Genomic DNA, 25985 nt, shown 5'->3' with positions numbered 1-25985 from the left:
AGATGGTTGTGAGCCACCATATAGTTGCTGGGATTTGAACTCAGGACCTCTGGAAGAGCAGTCAGTGCTCTTAACCGCTGAGCCATCTCTCCAGCTCTCCAAGTATATCTTAAATGGCTTGAAAAACTTAGATGACTTCTTTGACTTAATATTTGTAAACCTAATATTAGATCACATAGCAATTATTTTTGAATTACTCAAAACTTATAATTAAATGCTTATTAAATTATTTTGAGATAATGTTTAAATGTTTTCGTCATGTTCAGTATGTCAAAATTATTGAATTGTTTGGCCCGTAACAAACTAAAATCAAATCTGATCACACCCCACTGCCAACCTACTAAGGTCACTGATCCTCAGGGTGTCACGTGAGGGTTTAGGAGACACAAGGGTGAAGAGTCATTTCCCACATAGATTAAGGTTAAGCCTCAAACTGGAGAACCCTGGAGTGGCCTGGTAAACAGCAGTCAGAAAGCTTAATAGAAAAACAGATTATGTATTTGAGGCTAACGGTCAGTTCTTCAGAAACACAGGCAGAAACAGTACTCAAACCAAAATTTGGAAAACATTTAGGAGTTTAGAAATATCTGAATAAAGTTCGGCTTGTTTCTATTTAACTTGTCTTTAATAATGTTTCATAGGGAAATTCTATGTCTTCAAATGTAATTAATAATGCCTTTTGTGTAGCACACATGTAGCTATTGTATGATTTTGTGCTGAGGCCGTCTGCAATAATGTCTCATGGATGTTAGAGCAGCCAGTGATGAAGAAATATTCAAAACCTTAGGCGAGGCTTGTGGCCTAGCTCTGACAATGGTCAACCAACTGTCCTCGGAAAGAAAGGTTTAGTTTATAAGATCTAATGTGTTTACTTTAAAGCCAGATGTTTATGGTCTCAATGAGCGTTTTCTACTTATTACTTGTTAGGTTATATAATAAACAAAAGATATTTTTACCTTTTCACAATAATTTCAAAGTAAACATTGTGTTTTACATAAATTTCTTGCAGCATATGTAGACTTGGAATCTGTCAGCTAACCGAGAACACACAGCCGGTGTCCATCTTTATGAATGAAAAGTACTCCTCACCCAAGATTAATTAATATGCTCAGACGCCATGTTCTTGTTGAATGGACCTGCCCAGTTTAAACCAAGTGCTTCACTGAAGCAATTGCAAACAGATAAACCATGGACACGAACCCACACACGCACATATCTGAACTCGTACACGCACATGTCTGAACTCATACACACTCATGTCCTTAGACCAATGTCAAGAAGTTAAATGAGTGGGCACTCCCGTTAGTCACAAAATTAGAAAGGCGAAAGTGCACCGGAAGCAGGCCAAAGCAATGTAGGACAGTTTAGCTGAAAGCTGGAGAACAGTGTACATCTCAGAAGGAAAAGGAACATAGACACAGTGGTACCAGTGGAAAGAGTAAAATTCACCCTGTGGCCATGTGTCTCACAGGACAGCAAGGAACCTCTGTTGACAGGGAAGAGTAAGAAGACAGAGACTTCCTAGCACGAGGCTCACAAGTCGAACGGCCTTTCATCAATGTGTACATGTTTTCTTGGGAAACATACTTAGTCTATATTCTATTTTATAGTGTGCCAAACCAGGGTCTCTTTAACCGAAACTGAGCATTGCATTTAGAGGCTCAGAGCCAAAGAGAGCAGCACATCCTCTGCGTGGGGCTAAAGCAATAGGAGGCTCTGGGGAAACAGCTCTCATTCGCTCGGCTCTTCTGTGGTCACTGGTAGTTCTCATGCTCAAGTGGCTATTACCAAGCATGAATATAGGTCAGTCATAGAGTGTATGCTTTTTGCTTTGAGAACACAAAGTCCTGGATCTTCCAGTCCCCGGGACCAAGAAACTACATGTGTGTATGCACCGCACATGTACAAGCACACACACATGCACACATGCATACACACAAGTGAATAGAACAAGTGTCCACCCACCCCACCTCCCAAAGTACGATTGCCTGAGAAATGTAGTTCTCCTTTAAGAAGCACTCGGAATACTTAGACTTTGTTATCTTGTCAAGAGAGATGAAAGTTCTACACACATGAGTTCTGGAGACATAGTGCTCTTCTCGGAGCCCAACTCCAGGAATTCTGATCTACTTTTCAGCAAATAGTAGCTGAGAACTAAACACCTATCTGGCATTTATCTGCAACAGTGTAGCAGGGAGAATTATATTAATTCATATGTTGTCACTATTTTCACGGTCACTCGTGGTTCGCCTTCATGCACGTCTATGTAAGGGTGTCGGATTCCCTGAAACTGGAGTTACAAACAGTTGTGAGCTTCCATGTGGGTGATAGGAATTGAACCCAGGTCTTCTGGAAGAGTAGCCAGTGCCCTTATCCACTGAGCTATCTCTCCAGCCCCATATCAACTCACATTAATTAAACAGAAAAAGAGTTCAATTTAGTTCTCTCTCCAGATCTCAGAATCCTGTGGACCAACTGGAAATAGTAACTTTAAGAGGAAAGAATTGTGCCTAAATGAGTATGCCCAGAAGAACAGTGCTGTGGTCCTTTATCCCCAGCAATACACTAGTTCAGTATGGTAGAGCGGTCAGAGAAAGCACACCAAAGAGAACAAGATGGCGCCTGTAGCGTGTGTCACACAAGGAGGGCAAGAGGCCATTATCTGATCATCCCACCTGTTGACCAGATAGTCCCAGTTGAGTTGGATCCAGTTCCAGGCCATGCTTTTCCCATAGCTGTTGTAGGAGATGTAGCGGATGACTGTAAATACGTCCTGAGTTTTAATAATATTGGGGTCTTTGAGCATTTCCAGATACCTAAGAGAAAGCAAGAAGAAAACAACTTCCAAGTGAACGTTGACTTTTAACCGTCGCCTAAATTTCCCACAGCTTTCATCCCAGCAACTCAATTCTTGAGGTGTCAACTGACGGAGTGAGTTAAATATGACAACTGGGGAAAGAACCTCAGGGCTGGAGAGATGGCTCAGCGGTTAAGAGCACTGGCTGCTCTTCTTGAGGTCCTGAGTTCAATTCCCAGCAATCATAAGGTGGCTCACAACCGTTCACAATGGGATCCGATGCCCTCTTCTGGTGTGTCTGAAGACAGCTACAGCGTACTCAAATACATTAACATTAAATAAATAATTAAAAAAAGAGAATAATCTCTAGTTTTGGTGAATACCAAAATACAAACACCTAAATCTAATCATTTAAATTTAGTTAGTATTAAATATTAAAATGGTTGTTGAGAATTCAACTAATTTAAAACTTAAATTATTTTAGAAATATCAAAACAGTTAAAACTAAATTTGAACAATTGCTCTGATAAAAGGCCAATTATTGACTACAAGCACTTACTTTTCTATTATCCCACTGAATTTAAAAGAAAAGTATATGTAAATAAAAGTTTAGTCTTATTCTACGGGACAAAACTTAAACTTTACTTGTTAATATACGTTATCTAGATATAATTATAGTTTAATACAAATAAATCCAGGATAAATTAAAGAACAATCAGGTAGATATTCATCAATTGTTATGTTGTGGTGTTAACTAGAGTATCTAAATCCATATTGTTATTAGAATTATTTCCATCTGAAGTCACCACATGGTTTGTTTACTATGAAAAAGGTACCTCAAAATTATCTACTGCTAATCAGATATATTTTTATCATCTTCTTGTCTCATTCAATGGCTTCTTGCATGTGACTTGGACCATCCCTATTTTTAGAGGAAATAAGAGCTAATAAGTACATTTAAAAGATCACTGTTCTACTTGAGATGTGAGGTAGACTAGAGAAATAATCTTTATCAAGAAGGAAAAAAATGTATAGTTTTTTTTCTGACATTTTATAATATATCAAGGTCGAGCAGACTTAACTCTGGAGTCTAGACATAAAATGGCCCCAAAGGTCTGTAGTTGGCAGTGGTCCTCAGGTGGCAATGCATTAGAAGTCTTTGCACTCTCATAGTGTCATCTTCATCAGTGGACCTGTCCATTGTGGTGAATGTTTAGCTCAATATGCTGCTTACTTGAAGGAAGTGGATCACTCCGAGGGCTACATGTGTCTCTGCTTCCTCCTCTGTTTCTCCCTGTCTCCTGGCTGCCCTGTGGTGAGCAGCGTTCCTTCTACTGACTTTTTTACTGTGGTGTCACTGCCTTCTGTCAGGCCCAAGAGCATTGCAATGTGAACTCAGATCTCCAAGCCGTGAGTCAAAATTAATCTTTCTCCACTTTAAGTTGTTTTCATGGGTGCTCTGACACAGCCGTAGAGAAGGAAGACATTTGGCCTGAGAAATGTACCACGAGACAGAGGCAAACTCAAGTTTTAAGGTCAGTTCACGTGCCGTGGGACATTAGAAAACGCCACTCTGTCCTTTCCTTCTTCAAGGGAAAGGACAATATCTGCCTTTGTGAAATGCCCAGTACGGAATGGTTTAAGGAACAACCATGTTGCTTTGGCTTGTCAGCTGCATAGGGGAACCCTAGACTTATTTTCAGTCTCAAAAAGAAAGATGTGCAGGGATGCTGAAAAAAAATCCTCTGGGCAAACTAAAGTATTGTTCAGCACAAGCACTTCGTGAGCAGAAGGCTTGACTGTGACCGCAGCATCCATCGCTAGAAGACAGGCAGTGTTCTAGCACGTAAAATGTGACTGGCTAAAACCCAGTCGACTTGGCCCAGGATCAAATTAGATAAATTCCTTAAGGAAGACCAGGAAGAAACAGAGTGATCCCTCTCTGCATCACTACAAAAGGATGTGTGTCTCCTTTGTATACACAGAAAATATGGAAATGAGGAGACCCTTGGATACTTACTTTAATAGACTCCATAAACTAGGCTTTGGGTTTAACAATTCATTTAAAAACCAGACTTGCAGACAAAAGCAGCCGACATCACTGACTCCTCGTTGTACTGGCTTTTAGATCCACTCAAATAGAAAGCAGAGGTGGCTACCTTTTCAGGCACTTGCAGTTGTACGAATACACCCGGTTTCGTGTGAAATATTATCATATGCTCAAACAAGCAAGGGATTCCAGGGAACCCCTCACTTCATCCCAAACTTGTTGCCAAACCTCGCTTTGTTATGGTCATCACTCCGAGGTCTGGAACATACTGCTTCAAATTCACAAATGGATTATAAAAACCATTAACCACTAAAACCGCTTTCTAGGCAGATATGATAAGGGGGTACAATTTGTCTTTCACAAGGAATGTCTTAGGGAAACATTTCGACACACCAGGCCACTGAAATTCTAGAAACCGTACTGATACAGTGAGCCCTGAAAGTGTTTCACTTTGTTGTACAGCTTTTCTTCTACGCCTGCATCCATAGGAATCTTGCTAAAACGAGCTCAAAGTAGCTGCTAATTTTTTAAAAAAATATAATTATCACCATGCCATCTAGCAGAATGTTTTGACAGATGTCAGGATGGTCATGTTCTCTATTTAATCTAAGCCAATTTTACTTTAGTTATTTAATTTTTTTAATATTTCACGTGTATGTATCTGTGCCCTACTTAAGAGCCTGGTATTCATAAAGGCCATCAGCTCCTGTGGTTGTTATGCACTTGTGGGCCACCGTGTGGGTGCTGGAGTTGAACTGGGGTCCTCTGAAAGAACAACCAGCGTCCCTAACTGCTGAGCCATCTCTCCAGTCCCTCCAATTTATTTTAAGTTACACATTAAAACCTGTCAGGCCTGGTGGCAAGCAGAGGCAGGGACACTCACTGCCTTAATGTTAATGCAGGGCCATCCAGTCTAGAAAATAAACAAAGGAAAAAACAGAAAGAAATGAAAAACTAAATTACAAGTAAGTGTACATAGTAACGCTCCAAGACTGGCCTGGTATGGGCGAATAAACAAAGCATTGGGTGGATTTAATCCCCAGGACCACAAAGCAAACAGCAAGCAGTTTACCTTGCTAAGAGCGTAACATCCTTCACCGAAGCTAACCCATAGAGCAGCTTTTCTTTCTCTTGTGCTAGAGATGTTTTCTGGTACTGCTCTAGAGTATAGTTCCACGCTGCCTCATTGCCAGAGTTCTGCATTCCGTAGCGGTACACCAGCAGCCTGAGGTTCACAGGAACGCTGCAAGAAGAAACAATGTTTCAGGCATTTTCTGTGTTTATTCACACTCTGTTTAAAATCTTCTCCACCCGCAAACACCAGGAAGTCACCTTTCACTCCCGTTCAGCCAGGCCTCAAATAACTGGGAAGCTTTGCCCAAGGCGTCTCCGTCTCCCATCTTGCATGCGAATCCTAATACAGAGGCCCGGAGTAACCTTAAAAAAAAAGCAACCACAGAGCCAGGGCCTCAACATATGTTCATCTTATCTCAAAACACAAATACACAAATGTTAAGTGAATGTTAGCTTTTAAAAGGTAAGAAATAACTTTGTGATGTGGCTTCCGGTATCCTGCCATCCCAGAGAATCCGCAATGGGCTTCACTTGGCTTCGGAAGTATGTCTGAAAGGGAAGCACAGGAAGCCGTGAGTAAGAACCTGCCTACCTCTCTGCGTCTTCGTCAACCTAGAGCCCCCATTGTAATCTTCCATGAGACGTTTGGGCCAGTGCTTAGAAAAATAGAAGTGTTCACATTTCATAACACTGAATTTTCCTCCAGTCTTAAGCAGAGAAATCACTCTAGAGTCAGAAGCACAGGAGAAGGGAATCCCAGGGAGGGCTCTGTCTAGATTGGGTGAGTCTGCGGGAATCTTCCCTATCCTATTACCACAAGCAGGCAAGAACTCTAATATTCCTAGGACACGAGTGAAACTTACGCTCGAAATATCAAAATCATTTTTGATATCACAAATCAAATACCACAAGTATCAGATCACGTTTCTGAGGTCTTTCATTTACCACACAAAATCACTGGATTGAGATCCAGAATTTGTTTCAAATTGCAAGCAACTGCCGAAGGAAGAGCTATGCAAATGACAAAGAAAAGATAAACAGGGGTGAAAAGCTTAAAACAAAAATCCCAGGGCCGTGATAAGGGTAAGAAAATACAACGTTTTTTACTTTGTTATATTTTGTTAAAAAATAAATTTATTTTAGCAGATAGACCCATTCTAAAGTGGGTCCTAATGTATAGTTTAGAGCATTAAAATTTTAAATAAAATAGTCATATAGTCATTTTGACATTAAAATTTTAGAGACACACAGAAACACAATACTAAACACTCAAGAGTGAAAAAGATCAGACAGCCCATCTGCATTGACTAGTCAAGTCCTTATCTCTTAATTTCATGGGGTGGATAAATATTACCCAAGGGGTCCTTCCCCTGAACCACCCTTATCGACTGAACATTTACATGTGTGGTATAGGACTGAACATTTACATGTGTGGTATAGGACTGAACATTTACATGTGTGGTATATGGCTGAACATTTACATGTGTAGTATATGACTGAACATTTACATGTGTGGTATATGGCTGAACATTTACATGTGTGGTGTATGACTGATCATTTACATGTGTGGTACATGGCTGAACATTTACATGTATGGTATATGACTGAACATTTACATGTGTGTGGTATATGGCTGAACATTTACATGTGTGGTGTGTGATTGAACATTTACATGTGTGGTATACAACTGAACATTTACATGTGTGGTATATGACAACATTTACATGTATAGTATAGGACTGAACATTTACATGTATGTTATATGATTGAACATTTACATGTGTGGTATATGACTGAACATTTACATGTGTGTGGTATATGACTGAACATTTACATGTGTGGTGTGTGATTGAACATTTACATGTGTGGTATACAACTGAACATTTACATGTGTGGTATATGACAACATTTACATGTATAGTATAGGACTGAACATTTACATGTATGTTATATGATTGAACATTTACATGTGTGGTATATGACTGAACATTTACATGTGTGGTATATGACTGAACATTTACATGTGTGTGGTATATGACTGAACATTTACATGTGTGGTATATGGCTGAACATTTACATGTGTTGTATAGGACTGAACATTTACATGTATGGTATATGACTGAACATTTACATGTATAGTATAGGACTGAACATTTACATGTGTGGTGTGTGATTGAACATTTACATGTGTGTTATACAACTGAACATTTACATGTGTAGTATATTGATAAAGTTAATGTTACCTCTATCAGGGGGTACAGCTCTCTGTCATCTTCAAACATGCTAATGATGTAGCTTACAGCTGAAATGACTCTCTCCCATGGTAAGAAATCCTCTTCTGATGTGAGATACCTGGTCAAGTTCAGGGCCTTCTGATAATCCAGAAGTTGAGCTCTGAGAGCGAAAATAAATAAGATGATTAATTGAAAACCAGACTTTCAATTGAAAGGACCAATATAGGGACCCTAGCATTTCATGTGCATGAGAATTCCTCTGCTAAGTAATTAAAAAAAAAAACAAAAACACTGCCCTTCAGAGCTGGAGAGAAGGCCTTGCTGTTCTTACAGAAGACCTCAGTTCTCAGCACCCCTCTCAGGAGGCTGCTTACAATTCTAGTTCTAGAGGATGCCCAAGTCTGACCTCTATGTGTCCCCACACATATGTGAGTGAATACACACACGCAAATAAAAATAAATAAATCCTGTAAAAAGAGAAGGAAAAGACATTGCATTTATTGTTGAGTCTCAACAGATACCACAATACCATGGTCCTCAGTTCCACAAAAATGTATGGAAAAGCTTTTTTTAAAAGTTTAGTTCGGATGTATTTGAGAAAAAAATGAAATAGGAAAATTGTCATTAAAGCTTGTATTTTGAATGATGATATCCAAAAACTGAATCCAGAGAAGTCTGTGCGGTGAACAGTGGTGAATGAAGAAGACGTGACTGCCCAAGGTCCTGCGTGTAAGTGGAGATTGAAGGCTTAGCCCTAAATTACACACCTCTACCTCTCCCTGTAAGGTTCAGGGAGCATTGCAGAAGCACTTTGGGGAATACATCTTTGCTGTTAAAAATCCAAGGGGCATATATTTTGGTCAAGTAATAGAATTTGATAGGGACTTGTTAAAAAAAATCATCTTTTAGCTTCCACGTGCCTATTTTCTCGTGGATTCTTACAATAGTCTTTTGAGGTCATCTCCAGTTTTCTATAAGGAGATTGATCCAGACAGAGGTTAGGAGACTTACTCCAGTTTCTACAGAATCAGGATGTTTGTTGAGTTTAAATAAATAAATAAATAACTAAATAAATAAATAAATAAATCCTATTGTTTTAACCCTTTGAAAATTGATGACAATTTTTGACTTCCCCTAAGTTTTCTAAGGAGTTTATGTGAAACGTTTCTGCTTGCTATCCTATCCAACTAGCCATTGATCTGCTTGGCTAGTAGCTACTGAACACGTCACGAGCTGGGTTTGGACACCCATCCTCCTAAGAATGTTTCTTGGGCTGTATAGATAATAATAAGCAATGACAATATAGTACTGTTAGAAAGGACCAGCATACAAGAATGACACCTAGCTCAGGCCAAAGTCAGAAGAAACTTCCAGAGGAATTAGCATATATCTGGCTCTCATGTTTAGACAAAGCTACCAAAAAACACAGAAGTCAAACCAGCTGTGTATCTGGTCCCTGCAGAGGATGAGAAGCTTAACAAATTATTATTCGGGTCAGGTGACCTGCAAAAGTCAAGAAGCCATGGTCACAGTTCCTCTACTCCCCAATCTAGATTTCTTACCTTTTTCTAAGTTCAGGCTACTCTCGGGTCACAAAGGAAAAAAAAAAGTGAAATGTCTAAAATAGTGTCCAAATGCTAGCCAATGCTAGAGTGCTGTGGCTTGTTCTTGTCCCAGTAACCTAGATAAAAACTCACAATTCTAGTCCAAAGTATCTAGTAGTATGTGTGGGCTCATAGAACTGAAATGGGCTGTGCATTTGTTAAGTCAAATTCTGAAGGTGTATTTAAAACCGTGTCATTTGCACTTCACTTGCTCTTTTAGGGGGATGGTCCTGATGCTGTGCACACGAGGAGGTAAGAGAACAGTATATGGTAATTACATCTCTCCTCCTGTCAAGTGGGTCCTGGGCTAAAACTCAGGTTGGCAGCCTTGGCAGAGGCCACTTTTACCCTTTGAGTCATTTCACCAGTCCAAGGTACCCTCTAATCACTTTCAATATTACTAATTAAAAGACCCTGAAATGGAGTAACTCATATTCCATTCTAACAGGGGAGGGGTCTGGCGGTGGGAAGCTTGCATTTCTGTGAACAGCTAATATCAGTATTCGTTATAACAGTCATATGAATTTTAAAAGGGGTGGGCAAAAAATAACAATAATGCTTAAAATACAGACATTTGGATATTTCCAATTAAAAAGTCAAATGTAATTGCAATTAATTTTAAAGACGTATGGGAAAACTCGGGGTATTTTAAGTGACCTAACCTTATTTTAAAACATACCTTGCCAGAGCAAAAGCATCATCGATAAAACTTGACCGGTCAGCAGAAGAGAAGTTCTGAAAGAGGGAGAAATGCAAAAGCCATGATTCTCAAAGCAAAGAGCACTGGGGGAAAAAATTAGTATTGTTAAAATGCTGTTCTTGCAAAAAAATTACAATAGTTCTTAACCGCGGCTGTGCCTTACCGTGTGGTTTGAGGAGAGAGTCTCAGCTATCCAATCCCAAGTTTTTACTTCATAGTTTACACGATAAAACCCAATGTGATCTGGGTTTATTTTAAGAAAACCATCTCCGCTAAGATTAGCATTCAAAGTGATTCCTGTGGCAGTAAATAAACACTAATGAGAAACATGTTTGCATACGCTGTAAACACGGAGAAATTAGACCCAGAGGGCAAAAAGAAAAAAGGGAAGAAAAGCAATATTAGCTCAAGGAGTCGAGTTTGATTTAGACCCAAAGCCCCTAAGCCTAATTCTTATTTAGTTGCCTAACTTCAGAATGTCACCGGGGTGAGCAAGATGAACAAGAAATAAGTAATGTCAACACTCATCCTGCCATTTGTAGCTTACACTCCCCCCTGGCAGCAGCGTGCCACCGGAGCGCAATAACTTGAAGCTGGCGGGTCCTGCAATGAAATTCAATGGTGCCTAAGGACAAAGAAATCCAGGCCTCCCGGGAGTGATCCGTACATTCCCAAGTGTGATGGATTAACAAAGTGAAGGCTGTTCACTAGGACAGCATGGAGAAGGGCTGAGATGCCAGCAATTTAAAGAACACCTTCTCAGAATCATCACGGAAACTGGACCTGCTGGTATATGTTTATAATTCCAGCTACTCCAAAGGCTGTGGCAGCTTATAGACTTACCTGGACTACAGTGAGTTCAATGCCAGTCTGCGCAACCTACTGAACGTCTGTCTCAAAATTAAAACAGGTCTGGAGATGCGGACCAGTGGTATAGCATTTGCCTACCTAGCAGGAAGGAGCCCCTGAGTCTAATTCCCAAAACAAAATATATTAACATTGTAGCTAGTGGAAATAACTGTTGCTAAGCAGAACCATCACGTAAGCGGGCATAGCAGTTTGAGGTTTTAAGGACATGCCACAATTGACTCGGAACCCAAATGCAACGTTCTCACTTGGCCATCCTCTTCCCACTTATGCTTTCAATTAGATTTGTCTCTGCAAGGTCATCTACGTCCTTATTTCAGCTGAATGAAATGGTGTTTTTCCATCAGGGGAGTTAGCAAATCAACTTTCCCAGAGCACCATCCAATACGTAGCATAGGGCTCAAGGATCAGGCTTTTAGAAGCCCAGTGCTAAAGGGAGAGACACTTAAAATTTAGGTCAAATATATACATTAAAAATAATCCCCGTAGTTCCCTCTCTCTTCCAGTCAAGCAAGATGCAAAGGAAAGAAGGTCAAGGGGAAGAAGGTGGCCCCAGTCTCCGCCATCGTGAAGAAACAGGAAGCCAAAAAGGTAGTCAATTCTTTGTTTGAGAAAAGGCCCAAGAACTTTGATATTGGGCAGGACATCCAGCCCAAGAGAGATCTCACGCGCTTCGTCAAATGGCCCCACTACACAGGCTGCAGCGGCAAAGAGCCTTCCTCTATAAGCAGCTCACAGTACCTCCTGCCATTAACCTGTTCCCCCAGGCCCTGAACAGGCAAACAGCGACTCAGCGGCTGAAGCTTGCCCACAAGTACAGGCCAGAGACAAAGCAGGAGAAGAAGCAAAGGCTGCTGGTCCATGCTGAGAAGAAAGCTGCTGGCAACTAAGAGACCACCTGTCCTCCAAGCAGGGGTCAATACGGTCACTACCATGGTGGAGAATGAGAAGGCTCAGCTGGTGGTGATTGCCCATGATGCAGACTCCACTGAGCTGGTGGTTTTCCCGCCTGCCCTGTGTCGAAAGATGGGGGTGCCCTACTGCATCATCAGGCTCGGGCACGTGGTCCACAGGAAGACCTGCACCACTGTTGCCTTCACACAGGTTAACTCAGAAGACAAGGGTGCTCTGGCTAAGCTGGTGGAAGCTGTTAGGACCAATTATAATGACAGATATGACGAGATCCGCCACCACTGGGGAGGCAACGTCCTGGGTCCTAAGCCTGCGGCTCGCATTGCCAAGCTGGAAAAGGCAAAGGCTAAAGAACTCGCCACTAAGCTGGGTTAAATGTACACTGTCCATATTTTCTGTCCATAAATATAATTACAAAATTTTCTTCCAGGATGAATAATAATTAATAATAAATAACAAAATGTGCTCTGACGTCACAAGTATTTGTCAGCATCACCTCTATACTTTTCCATTAATATATATATTTGCCTTCATGGAAAATAAACCATTCAGATAATGGTGTGGGAACTTAGAATGAGTGAGAGACTTCAAGGAGTTTAAGGCAGGAACAATGTAAGGAATCGTACTGGGAAACAGCAGGCGAGGCTGGAAACGAAGCTCAGGGCTTTAGTGTTAATGACGAATGTTGTGCCAAAGCATTCATCCTCTGGGTGGCAAAAACACAGAGAAGATTGTCAAACAAGGAAATGACATGCTTAAGACTGCTTTCCAGAAAACGAATTTTTGACAGTGCCGTGGGAGAGATTTTGGATTAGATTCTAAAAGCAAGAAGGCCCGCTTGGAACCCAACTGTCATAATCTGGGACAAGAAAGGGTTTGAACTTGGACTGATCCGACCACAGCGGAAACACAGAGACCTGTTAGAGGTAAAGGCAGCGGTAACCCCGCCTCCTGCCTGGGGGAGGGGCGAAGGCTCGCCCAGTCAAATGAGTGATGGCGTTGCCAACGCAGAACAGGAGGAGGTGAAGTTTGGGAGGCAAAGTGATTTAAATTTTGGAAGCATTTGCAAGGTCTGGAAGATGTCCAGGGGCCCCGTAGTTTTTCATAATATAGGAGTCAAGTCTTCAACATGACAATAAGTTTTCTTAGGAACCTCCAGAACAGGTACTTGACAAAATATAAACCCTTACCTCACTGGTGCAGTATTAATCTTCCTTTGTCATTTGGCCATGGGGAAGTTGTTGAAAGGAAGCTAATCTTTTGGCAACCTCCCTCTTTGAATGTTTGTACTGGGAGGAGAGTTTCTTGCTAAGGGTAAAGCCATATGTTACTGAGGATAGAACAGGGACTTCTGAGTTTGACAGACCTGGGATAAAGTCCTTTCTATGAGACCAGCAAGCTGGGTAACTCTGGACAGATCACTTGACCTCCCTGTGCCCCAGTTTACCAGGAGGAAAACGTGGGGGGGCGGGAATAAAAATCCTTCTGGAGCTGTTGTGAAGATTAAGTGAGATAACGCAGATAACACAGGGTCACTTCGTTTGGTGTTATGTGACCGACAGATGCTAGCTCTCCCCATTATTATGAAACGGGATAGGCTGCAAGTTCTAGAAATAGCCAAGCAAATATAAATAACGTTGAGAAGTTCCTGGCAATCCATCTAAATACTGCAGTAATTTACTGTGCTTTATGTGGACCCAGTTAAGCCTGTCTAACGTTACTGTGATTTTTCTCACTTTACAGATGAGGAAGCCGAGACCCTGCGGAAGTCAGTAGTTATGGGTTCCCCAAGTTCATGCTACTTTGAGAGCAGTTGACAACGGCAAACTGTGGGGCTGTCCCATGACAAGATGAAGAAAGTGGAACTGAACAGCCAATGTCTGCCTACGGTCATAAGAGCGTGTGTTTGTTTCTTTATTTTGTGATTATAATACAAGTGCATGTTCTTTATGGGATTCTTGGAAAATAACGTATAAAGACTCCCAGGCAGGGTGATACATGCCCATACTGTAATTCCGGCACTCGAGAGGCCGAGATCGAAGGGTAGCTGCAAATTCCAGGCTAATCTATGCTAGAATATTGACCCCGTTTCAAACAAAACCGACCCAGAAAGTGTGCACAACAATATGAAAAAGCACTCATCAAGCTTAAATTTTTAAATTTTCTTTGTGTGTATGCACATAAAAAGCTTCTGCATGTGTACATGAGCAAACATAAAACACACAATGACACCCTACCTTCTCTTCCTAGGATTAGTAATCTTTGGCCATTGGAATCACACTATGAAACCTTACTTTATGTATTTGAAAATGTACACACAATGGCCACAAAGGACTCTTACCGTCTACCTTATAAGTGACTGTGTTCTCGTTCTCACTCTTTCTGTGCAGCAACTTGTTGAACAAGTTACCCCTGGGTAGGAGCTCTTTCTAAAAAATTTCCCTCTCAGGGCTGGTGAGATGGTCCAGTGAGTAAACAACTGGCCACACAGATGAAAGAATCATGCTGGGATCCCCAACACCCCAATGGAGGCCCACATCTGTAACCCCAGAACTAAGAGGGCAAGCAAAGGTGAATTCCCCAGGGCTTGTGGCCAGCCCATCTACCCAAACCAGTGAGCTCCGGGATCAATAAGAGATCTTGCCTCAAAAAAATAAGGTGGACAACGCCTGACCTCTGACCTCTGTAGCCATACACATGGTTGAATGTGTATGCGCCAGTGCACACACATGCTTGCAGTGTGCACATACACACAATGAAATAAAAATGTTTTCCACAAAATTGTGCTACATGCACGACTCCAACTATTCAAATGACTGTCATCAGAGGATTGTGCACCATGAGCTGAAGGCCAGCCTAGGCAACTTAGATCCCAAGATGATACAGGAGCGTCGAGAAGAGATGGGGGAGGAAGGGAGAAGCGAGGAATTAAATTACGATTGTGCGAGTTATAATTTCCGAGCTTCTCCCAGATCTCAGCGACTGGCCCAGAGCATTTGCCTGCAAAGGAAATTGGCTTCATTGGTTTGTTCTTTGATTTTTTGAGACAAGATTATGCTCTGTGGCCCAGACTGGCCTGGGACTTGCTATATAGCCTACACTGACCTTGAATGAATAACCCTCCTCCCTCAGCCTTCAGCAACAGTTTTAATGCACAGTAGATGATTCAGGAAAGCCCGGAGAACTGCAACCTGCCTATTATGAGGAAGGGTTTCCCTCACGTTCATTTGGAAGAACACACACAAGGGAGAGCAATAGCTGAGATCTGCTGCTGTGTTTCCCATCTGCCCCAGGAGGCAGCGCCCACCTGAGCCAGCACCTGCAATTCTCATCTTTTTATAGGTGGGGGTCTGCAGACAATAGCGTACACGGAAGAAACCTGTCAGTTGTTTGCACACTGTTCCTTTCTACAAGGGAAGAGCTACATTTCACATACTGGTCTCCCTGGTTGCTAAGTAGTATCACACAGCTGAGGACTGGATGTAAAATACAGTAATAGAGGCCCTGCTAGACCTGGTCCCCCTGGTTTGTTTCTCGGTGCCCCAGTTGAGCAATACCCATGAAAAGAGTCTGACGTTCAGGTTGTATTCAAACTGCAAGAAATAAAAACAAACAAACTAACATCGGAATTTCCAAGTTATTTGCTGGACAGTCACCTGGAAGACCTGGTGAGTTAAGAAACACTTCCTTTGGCTGTTGAACAAACAAAAAAACTTTCAGCACATCAAGGCATGCTTGACCATTTACTAGTGCCATGATTGGCTCTCCTGGACAAACCATTGTGTTAATATCATAATTCGATGGCATCTTTAAGGTGATAGTTCCATCCTATGATCCCCTAATCCTTACTCAGTATATTCTCACTGAGATATCTAATTAGCCTACGTAGGTGTGCTGGTTCATTAGGCCATTATACCTGATTAACACACACACAACATTTAGTACTCTTGTTTAATTTCTTGTATGTTTGGTTTAGGTGAATAAATCTTCCAAGACTTGATTGCCCAGGGCTGAGCTGACAAACTCAGGTTCTAAACCAGCATAACTGACTTCAGGTTTGTATGTTACACAAGACTCAGCTTGAAAATACAGAGGAAAGACCTTTCCTCCTTGACACATTTTTTTTTCTTTTTTTTCAGAGCTGGGGACCGAACCCAGGGCCTTGCGCTTGGTAGGCAAGCGCTCTACCACTGAGCTAAATCCCCAACCCTCCTTGACACATTAATGATATGCCATCACCATTTCTTTGGTAATAAATATTTGAACACACCCACTTGAAACATTTTAGTAAATCCTATTTCTACAATACCAGCTTTTGCTCACTTAAATTCATAAAGCCCAGACATGAAATTTACAAAAATCGCCGTCTTGAGTCTATACCCATCTATAACTCTTAGTCTGGGATGATGTCTTAAGCCCACTCCTGCAGGGATGTCTTAGGTCAACTCTTTGATTCCACACAGGAAATAATGTTTCAGTCCCTCCCTTAGACCCCAGCCCTGGAGTAATGTCTACAGAAACACTGTGATTAGACAAGATTGATGAGTTCTCTGTCCTGTGACAACCTTCAGTCCTTCTAAATGTTAGAGCACAGCAAATCAAAGCATGTAGATGGTATTCTATTCAATGTAGGCGAATCATTATAACAAAAATGGCAACTTATGTCCAAGAGAGAGGGATACCATAACTATTACAGAGCACAAGATCTAGGACTGGATAAATAACCCTCCACTGAGGTTATGCTTACCAAACTCTTACCATGTGCCTAGCGCTGATTAATAATAGATGGGGAATGAAAGATACCATGAGTATTCGAATCTTCAAGGAGCTTATAACTCAGTTGAAAAAGAAAAGAGAGCAAATGAGGTTTCAGTAGCAATGGTTAATTAGCTGCCAGTATCAGCTATATAAGAAAAGTATTCGGAATGATTAGCCTAGAAGGAAATCCCAGCGACCGCAACTAGCAGCAGTAAAGATAGAAAAATATACTTTGATAATAATAAGCTCACTTTAACAGAGTTAAGACAATCTAAATGAAGGTAATTTGAGGGGAGGGAGGGTGTCTAGGTTAGAATAGCCAGGAAACATTTGTGTGAGATTTACTTCTTTTCTTAGAAATGACATATTTTTTTCCTACTGCTTAAAATATCACGCACAATACTTGTGCAAATAAAAGATCACGGAAGTCCTATTATTGCTTGGGGCATTTCTAACCGATGAATCATCAGAGTGTCCAGATGCAGGGACGTGAGACAGGTAACATGAGATGCTCGCCCATCCAATATACTGGGGACACATTCGTCATCCGTGCCCTGAGCTGAAGATGTCTTCAGACAGGAAACAGGAACTCATGACACAGCCGAGAAATGGAGCAGGCACTTTGAAGTAGGAAGAGATGTCTAATTTGGTTTTTTTGTTTGTTTGTTTGTTTGTTTGTTTTGCTTTGTGTCTGGTGACTCTGAAGTTTCAGAGGAAGGTAGGTTTGTTCCCATAGTTCCTTGAACACCACGCTCAAATCATTCATTTATTCACTCCTACCTATGATGGCCACTTGGTGTCTGCTGAAGGAACAGAGCAGCTGCAACAACCAGAAGTGTGCTCATTTCCTCAAAAGATTATTCTCTAAGGAAGAAAGGCACAAATACGCCAATGGTGACGCAAATGCTTTTAGACATGCCTGAGAGGTGAAGACAGCAGAAAGCCCCCTCTCTCTTGCATTCACAGTCTGCTCCCTGACTGGGGCACAGACCCCCTCTGTATTTGGTCAATCCTATTACCCTAAAACTCTATCTAGGAAGCCTCTGAGCTCTTGACCTGTGTGCTTTTTTTTTTTTTGCATAGCAACCATTCCTGGACCCATACATCTGCACAGGTATTTGTCCCATGGGTGCCTTTTATCACCTGCGTCATGGCAATAGCCTCTTATGGAAGAACCTGTCTGTCCAAAGACCTGCCCTAGATAGCAGACTACAAGATTGGAAAGGTTACCTTCAGTCTTTTGGCCTTCAATCCCAAACTGCCCCCAAAAACTACTTTTTGGAAATATCTTCTTGAGCTAAGAATGTAGCTAACAGTCCTTCCCCAGCATGGTATAAAGCAGGAGTGCAGGCTCCTTCCTGTAATTCCAGCACTCTCAGGTACAGCAGGAGAGTCAGGAGTTCAAGGTCATCCTTGACTCTGTAACAAGTGAGGCCAGGCTGACCTGAGAGTCTGTCTCAAAATCAAGCAAACCAAAAACTTGCCTAGAAGAATGAACTAATGATGAAGGATTGAGTAGTCCAAAAATTCTTTCTAATAAATATATAACGAATATTAGAAGAATATTCGTTCTTGATATATGCTTTCTGAAGTACTTGAAGTGAGCTTCCACTATCTAGAACATTCTCTTTATGAAATCCTCACTCCATTAAAACACTGGAATAATTGTGTTAGAGTGGATGAATTATTCATGTTTTTAAATGGGTGAACAGCAAATCAAGCTGCTGCCGAGACAGTCTTCTGACCCTCTCTCAGCTAAGCACAGCAACCAATGGAAAATATGTGGTGACAGTTCAACCAAAGGTGCTCAAAGCCCAACATTCCTATCGTGTCTTTTATGAGAGACGTGGGACATTTTCACTCTTATTTCTCTTTCTGTCATCTTCATTTTCTGTTGGTGCACGGGTCCATGAGTAGGAAAACGGTCTGCAGATAGGCCAAAAGACATTGAACTTAAGAGTTCAGTCACAGCATACACACGTGGAATATTGAGACAAAAAGGCGTTGATCTGGTAGTTTTGGAAGGATTCAGAGTCGTTGGCCACAATGTCCTAACAGTCATTAGCATAAAAGATAAAGGAGATGTGGCTTCCTATGGAGGGGGTGTGGCTTCCTGGGAGGGGTGTGGTTTCCTACGAATGGGGGTGTGGTTTTCTATGAACATGTTTTCTGTCAGGAACAGCCCAGAGATGAGTCTTACCTTCATAATAGCAAAGATGGGAGAGCTGACACTAGAACTAAACATGTAAGAAAGTTTATAACAAAAGTGAAAAAGGAAAAGGAAATAGCAAAGATGAAAATCACCCGAGGCAGAAAAACTACTACACAAATGATTTTAATTCTAACAGTATTCTGTAGGATTAAAAAGATCCAAAGATGGACAGATGAAGAAAAGAAGACATATTAATGAATATATATATATTCATTATATAAGAGAACAAAGGGTTAATCCTTGCCACAATACAAATGAACCCTGGAAAATCTGTTAATTGAAATGAGACAGTAGAAAAATACTATTATATCAATTCATAGAACTAATTTCCAGAATAAGTTAAGTCCTCATTGGCATAAGTTCAGCAGTTGTTTGAGGACATGTGGAGGACAGATGTTGCTAATCATGTACCTACAAACTTATCCAAAAGGATTGATTGGATGATAGACTTTATTTTAAATATATTTTGAGCCAGAGCTTCCTGTCCTTCAAGCTGCCCGTGACTTCAGGCTAACCTTGAACTCACTAGGTAACCTAGTGATAACCTAGAGTTTGAGATCCTCCTGCTTCTAGCTCCTGAATGCTGGGATTATAGCTGCTTGCCACCATGTCTGGTTATATGTGGCGCTGGTAACTGAACCCAGGGTTTCATGCATGCTGAGTAAGCATTGTACCAATTGAACCATAACCCCAGCTCAGGTAATCCATTTTAGATGGGAGATTTGAGGAAAAATAACCTGGTAGAGATAAGGAATGTAGGATGCTTTTAGCTTCAAGAAACACCAGAGAAAGCCTACAGAACATACTGAAAGAAGAAAGACAGAAAGAAGAAATCCATTTTGTCTTAGATAAGAAATGTTTTGCAATGCAAAACAATTACAATGGTCAAAGCATAAAAACCAAGATTCTCCATGGCTTAGTCTTCGTGATACAAGATGTACTAAGATAGTCTCTGCTCTTCAGTGAATTCTAGATGGAAGGGCAAGATGTACAAATAAAATAACTCAAAACAAAACAAAACAAATGAACGAACAAAAAAAAGCAAGGTTCTCCTGGGATCAATGCTAAAAATCTCTCTCACTTACTGTGTTTTCCCAAGCAATTTGGAGGTTTGTAATAAGACCTCCTAGTTTTTAAAGAACCCAAAATTTTTTTCAAATAAGGAGAAGAAAAATCAATGGAGAGAGAACAAAAAACACATCTGCAGCTGATTTCTCTAAATCGAAAGAGAACATTTAAAAAGCAGGCCATTCATGTAATATTTTAAGAATTTCAATGTCTTCCTTCTTTGACATAAAGAGCAGAAGAAGAAGAGAAAAGGAAAAGGAAGAAGAGAAGGGTGGGGTCAGGGGAAGCTGGGAAAGGTCAGAACCTTATGGCTTGGTTTTCCAATGATGGACAGGTAAGTAAAGTTCCTTTGGCTCTGGTGACTTATCCCTGTCTGCCATGATAAATCACTAAAAGGATCATGTCAAGGTGGGGAAGTTCTCATTGTAGACAGAAGGTTAGACTTGTGGGTAAGTTAGTTGAGGAATGACTTTTACGAGTTTTGGCTTAACTGCTGCTTTGCTAGACTTCTGTTGGTTGGCTGAAATGCATCAATTCAAAGAAGAAATGAATGTGTTAGGTAATATTTACCTTCTTTGTTTGACCTATAGTAGACTGTGATATTTGAATTGCCATTTTCGGTCCATTTGATTGGAATATTCCATGTGTAACTAAAAAAGAAGGAAACATTTAACTTAATCATGAAAAGCTTAAATATCAAAATCAACGGGTGAACACATTTTTCCCTTATAAATGATTGGCCAGTGCGTAGTACCCAATATTCACAGTTTGTAAAACCAGGGACAAAGATATGTCATGCCATATAATTCTCATTATTTATAAATCCACAAAATGTAGAAATCTATATAGAAATTAAATAAGGGAGAAGAAAAATTCAATATTCTGTAAAATATGCTTTAAAATAAGTATCTTACACAATGCAACTTGCATAAATGTAGCATTTTGCATCTCAATGCAGAGAGCTTCGTCATTGGAGCCTATGCAGGTTCTAACACAACGAGTTTCCTATCAAATCATATTGAAATTCCACCTTCCTACCCACTAAGCATTACACGTTCTTCTCTCAAATTCGCTCAGTAATTGCAACCATCGCATCAGTGCTGCAAGGGAAAATCACCAGCTAAGTTTCCTTCTGGAGTGCCGGAGTGTTCTTCTTTACTACTTTGTATTTCAATCACATCAGGGGAGGAGAAAGGGGTGCTGGTTTTGTTCTACTGTTTGTGTCAGTTTTGTGGAGTTGGAGGGTTGATTCTAGGACCTCCTGTGTGCCAAGGATGACCTTTAACATGAGCTGCAACTTAACTTTTTTTATATTTTTTTATTAGATATATTTCTTTACTTACATTTCAAATGTTATTCCCCTTCCTGGTTTCCTGTCCATAAGTCCCCATTCCCTCCCCTCCCTCTCCCCACAACAACTTAACTTTTATTTTGAGACAAAGCCCCTTTAAACTTCCCAGGCTGGCTTTGAACTCATTCTACAGCCCAAGCAAGTCTTGAACTTGCCACCTTCCTGCCTCCAGTAGAATATCTGGCTACATGGTTCAGTGGTTTCCTTGGCTCTCCAGGGAATATAATACTCTGGGTGCTTCAGGCTTACCAAGTGCCACCTCCTTACAGTCCCCTCCCCTCCCTAACTGGGTATGCTTTCCAACCAGGCTAACTGGGAGATGCCCTTAGGCTGCTGGAGCCTGAAAATCCAAAGTTCCAGGAAATGTCTTTCTCTGAATGTCACTGTGGATGGGTATGACAACCTATCTTATCTAATCTGCCAAGTACATCCGAGCAGGCTACAGAGCTTCCCCACGGTTGGCAGACAGCTATTCTCTTCAGATCCTGCTTCTTACAGCACCCTACTGCCCATTCCCCCTGCTCCCTATGCCTTCCTAAGAAGTCACTTTCACTTGCCATCTCCAGATCTGTTTTTAGGGAGTTTTACAGCTTCTCAGAAGAGGAACAAAGCAGCATTGTAAAGAATCCCATTCTATATTCTTGCCGCGCTGCTAACGTGGTGCTAACCGGAAGACCAGTCGATCTTCCCCATCTTCCCTAGCGCCAGCCTGACCCAACACTTCTGCAACAGCCAGGGGCTTCGGGATCTGTGAGCACAGTCTTCACATAGGGTGGTCGCTTCCCTGGGACCATATCATAGAAAGAAGATGTGTTACTGGAAACAGGTACAAGACATACTATCCTGGGATGTCTGAGAGTGTCCTAAGTCAAAATGAAAGAAGGCAGCGGCACCACTCTCTTCTACTTTTAGCATCATGATATTGTACCTCATCTCCACTGGGTAAAGAAAAAGATTTGGGAACATAATATGCCTAAGATCGGAAGTCACGTAAATGCAACAATAAAGGCTGTTACATGTTATCTAAATTCAGCGGCATCAGGGATCATTCCTGAAGGTGTAATTAGCGTTCTGACTGTCTTACAGGCTCCATCAGTGTTAAATATGACCACTCTAATTGTCTCCACAGACACTGACTTAATGATCTAGGATGGCACATCTACTCCCAGTCTTCTGTCTCTTAATGTAGAATGAGCGCCCAAGGTCCTGATAGGAAGAAATCCCACAGACAGAGATGAGAAATGGTTCATTTGAAGAGATGGTGGGGGCCACAATGTGACCCACATAGGGTTCATCTGAATGATAAAACTTTCTGTTCTACACTTCTCCTAGTCTTGGATTAAGCAAAGAGAAGAGGTCAGAAGAGGTCACTCAGCCCACAGAGTAACTGAGAGCACCATTGTCTACCACAAAAGAGCAACTCAGACAGAGGGGAGTTGAGCCTTAGCCTAGGAAAGGACCAGTTCCCTCCTCCCCACTGTGGATGAAGGTACTGCCTAGAGATTCTTATTCATGTATGCTAATTATCTAAGATAGGACTGGAGAGATGGCTCAGTGGTTAAGAGCACTGACTACTCCTCCAGAGGTCCTGAGTTCAAATCCCAGCAACAAGTGGCTCACAACCATCTGTAATGAGATCTGATGCCCTCTTCTGGTGTGTGTGAAGACAGCTACAGTGTACTTATATATAATAAATAAAAAAAACTTTAATAAGATAATAGGGTACCTGAAAGTATTTATTGCAATCTAATATTTTAATAAAGGGAAACAAAAGGAAGACTGGCTTCAGTGTTAAAGTCTCTTGCTTCTTTGTTCAGCTACAATCGATTTGTAACAAGTTTCCTATGAATATATAATTGTATTTTATAAACACAAGACAAATAAATCTACTTCATGATAAATGATCTCTAAAAATCATGCCTCCAGGAATCACAATAAGATGTGTACAGTATCTGGTTAAAAACTTAAGGAAAATATTAAGTATAAATGTTACAACTGTCCTTTCTTGCTGAATAAAATTTTAAAACTTTCTGTAGCAAAATGGGATTTTTTTTCCTAATGATATATTGGTTCACTTGGCTGTAATTTTTTAGGGGAAGGGTCTGCATAGAGGGAAAGTGATAACCAAGGACGTTTGGTTTTGCCTTTTGTTTGCTTGTTTGTTGCTCCAATCCCTCTAGCTGAAACAAAGAAAGGGCTGGCTGTCTTTGGCTCAATAAATCAGTGGGCTACATATGACAGGAAGAAACAATTACTGGGAAACCTGCCTAGTGGAAGCTTGTTTTGCAAGACAGAGGATGTTGTTGCCTTACACATTGTAACATCCAAAGCACATGTGGTCACTGGAGTGAACTTGGGAAAATACAAATGTCATCTGTCAGTTTCCTCCCTCAGGCCCCTTGGATTCACACTATACTAGCCAACTTCTCCACCATCGTTTGCATCCCTGTTCCAGCTTCCCCTCTTCGCCTCCCTCACCCACTTTCCCAGTCTTCCTATGCAACCCGGGTCTTGGAGCTAGTCCTTCAGCATTCAAAATGAAGGTCCCATCACTTCCTCTCTGGGCAACCTTGAGTTGCATAATCACTTTCTGCCTTGATTTCCACATCTGTTTTTCATAAAATAGATCCAAAGTCCAAAGAATGTCAAATAGCTGTAGTCCTTACTCAGTGCTTGGTGGTGTGGTGTATAGACACATGATTGCTTTCGAACTTGAAGTTCTTCGTACATGCTATAGTCATCCCCTTTTCTCACCTGAAATATTAAATCCTGGGGAAACGAAGTCTCCTGTACACTCCCCAGGCCCCTCTTCCTATTAACTGGGGCTCAGTCAATCAGTTCTCAAGTAGGACAGGAGAGAATAATTATTGTGAAACTTCCCATTGGATGCTTATTACCCATGTGAGGAATGCCTTGGAAATTTAACCTCGAAAAGGTCTAGTAGTATTAAAGTTGTCCAATCTACTTTACTGAGACAAAATAGTAACTACAAAGTTTGTAGTTATTAAAGCTTCCCCAAATACCTTCTTTATACCATACCCAGTCATTCTCCTCCTTCATGTTGTTTTAACTACCCCCAAATAATTGATCTTGTGATACCTTATATGTGACATACAGTAATATAAATATTACACAGAATAACATCAAAATCATCACAGAAGAGATGCAAGGGTCTTTTCAGGAAGAATTAAGTAGCAGCAAAGACCGAAAGGTACCTGGGAAGTGGGCAGGTGTGAAATTCTCTCCACTCAAACTGAATGCTAAAAGTATAAAGGAGTTAGAAAAAGTGAGGTATGGGTAGGACTGGAGTAATGCCCAAGGACAGGTGATGTGCTCTGACACCCCACTTTGCCCAGTATTCACGCTGGGATGGCTGGGCTAGACCAGAATGATGTCCTTAGAATAGTTGTTGCATCCAGTGACCCTGGGGCTGGTCCCCAGGCTTGATGTCCTGAAAGTCTGATTATCTTCCCCTTATTTGGGGGAGTATGTGGGTTGGTATGCAAAGTAACTCTGTAACTGTACACAAGTGTCTACAGCACTGGGGCAAAGTTTGATAATGGCTAAGTGTCTTGGTTAGGGTTTTGGTGCACCCATGGTGTAGTAACCATAGTGTAGACACCATGACCAAGGCAACTCTTGTAAGGACAACATTCAATTCGTCCTGGATTACAGGATCAAAGGTTCAGTCCATTGTCATCAAGGCGGAGAATGGCAGCATTCAGGCAGCGATGGTGCAGGAAGAACTGAGAGTTCTACATCTTCATCTGGGGGCAGCTAGGAGAAGACTGGCTTCCAGGAAGCTAGGATAAGGGTCTTAAAGCCCAGGCCCACAGTGACACACCTACTCCAACAAGGCCCCAACTCTTTTTTTTTCTTTTCTTTTCTTTTTTTTGGAGCTAGGGACCAAACTCAGGGCCTTGCGCTTGCTAGGCAAGCGCTCTACCACTGAGCTAAATCCCCAACACCCAAGGCCCCAACTCTTAATATGTGCCCTCGGCCAAACATATACAAACCATCATGCTAAGTCTCCTAACTGTGGTAAATTCTGAGATTATCACACTTTACTGGCTTTATATTATAGACATTTCTAAAATGCTACCCCATTAAAGAGAATAACATACTGGCTTGGATTTTGGTCAAAATTCTTCAAGCATCTTAACTCAGTAGTCATGTTTAATATTAGGGGGAGAATCTTGTTTGGTAAAGTTTGCGGCCTTTAGTTTTAACATGATGAAATGTCTTTTGATATGCTCTGTACGTGGATTTAATGATTTTTTTGCACTTATTTACTCAGTCTGGAGGGGACACATGTGGATGTTACAGGCTAACTTGTTGGAGTGGGTTCTCTCCTATCA

General features: G+C 41.2%; 1 protein-coding gene across 1 annotated transcript in view; it reads right to left on the bottom strand.

The window, feature by feature from the left end:
- Enpep (glutamyl aminopeptidase) overlaps positions 1-25985 on the bottom strand; it is a 71613-nt gene that overhangs the window by 5589 nt on the left and 40039 nt on the right. Inside the window, exons 11-18 of the mRNA XM_032897345.1 lie at positions 20847-20926; positions 10623-10756; positions 10439-10494; positions 8165-8315; positions 6397-6470; positions 6180-6284; positions 5920-6090; positions 2676-2816 (exon numbers count right to left, since the gene is read on the bottom strand). Of these exons, the coding sequence (XP_032753236.1) occupies positions 2676-2816; positions 5920-6090; positions 6180-6284; positions 6397-6470; positions 8165-8315; positions 10439-10494; positions 10623-10756; positions 20847-20926 (912 nt within the window). The remainder of the gene's footprint in view (positions 1-2675; positions 2817-5919; positions 6091-6179; positions 6285-6396; positions 6471-8164; positions 8316-10438; positions 10495-10622; positions 10757-20846; positions 20927-25985) is intronic.

This window comes from Rattus rattus, chromosome 3, assembly GCF_011064425.1.
Source record: "Rattus rattus isolate New Zealand chromosome 3, Rrattus_CSIRO_v1, whole genome shotgun sequence".
NCBI lineage: Eukaryota > Metazoa > Chordata > Mammalia > Rodentia > Muridae > Rattus > Rattus rattus.
The sequence above is the reverse complement of the archived record's forward strand: the minus strand, read 5'-3'. Positions and strand labels throughout refer to the sequence as shown.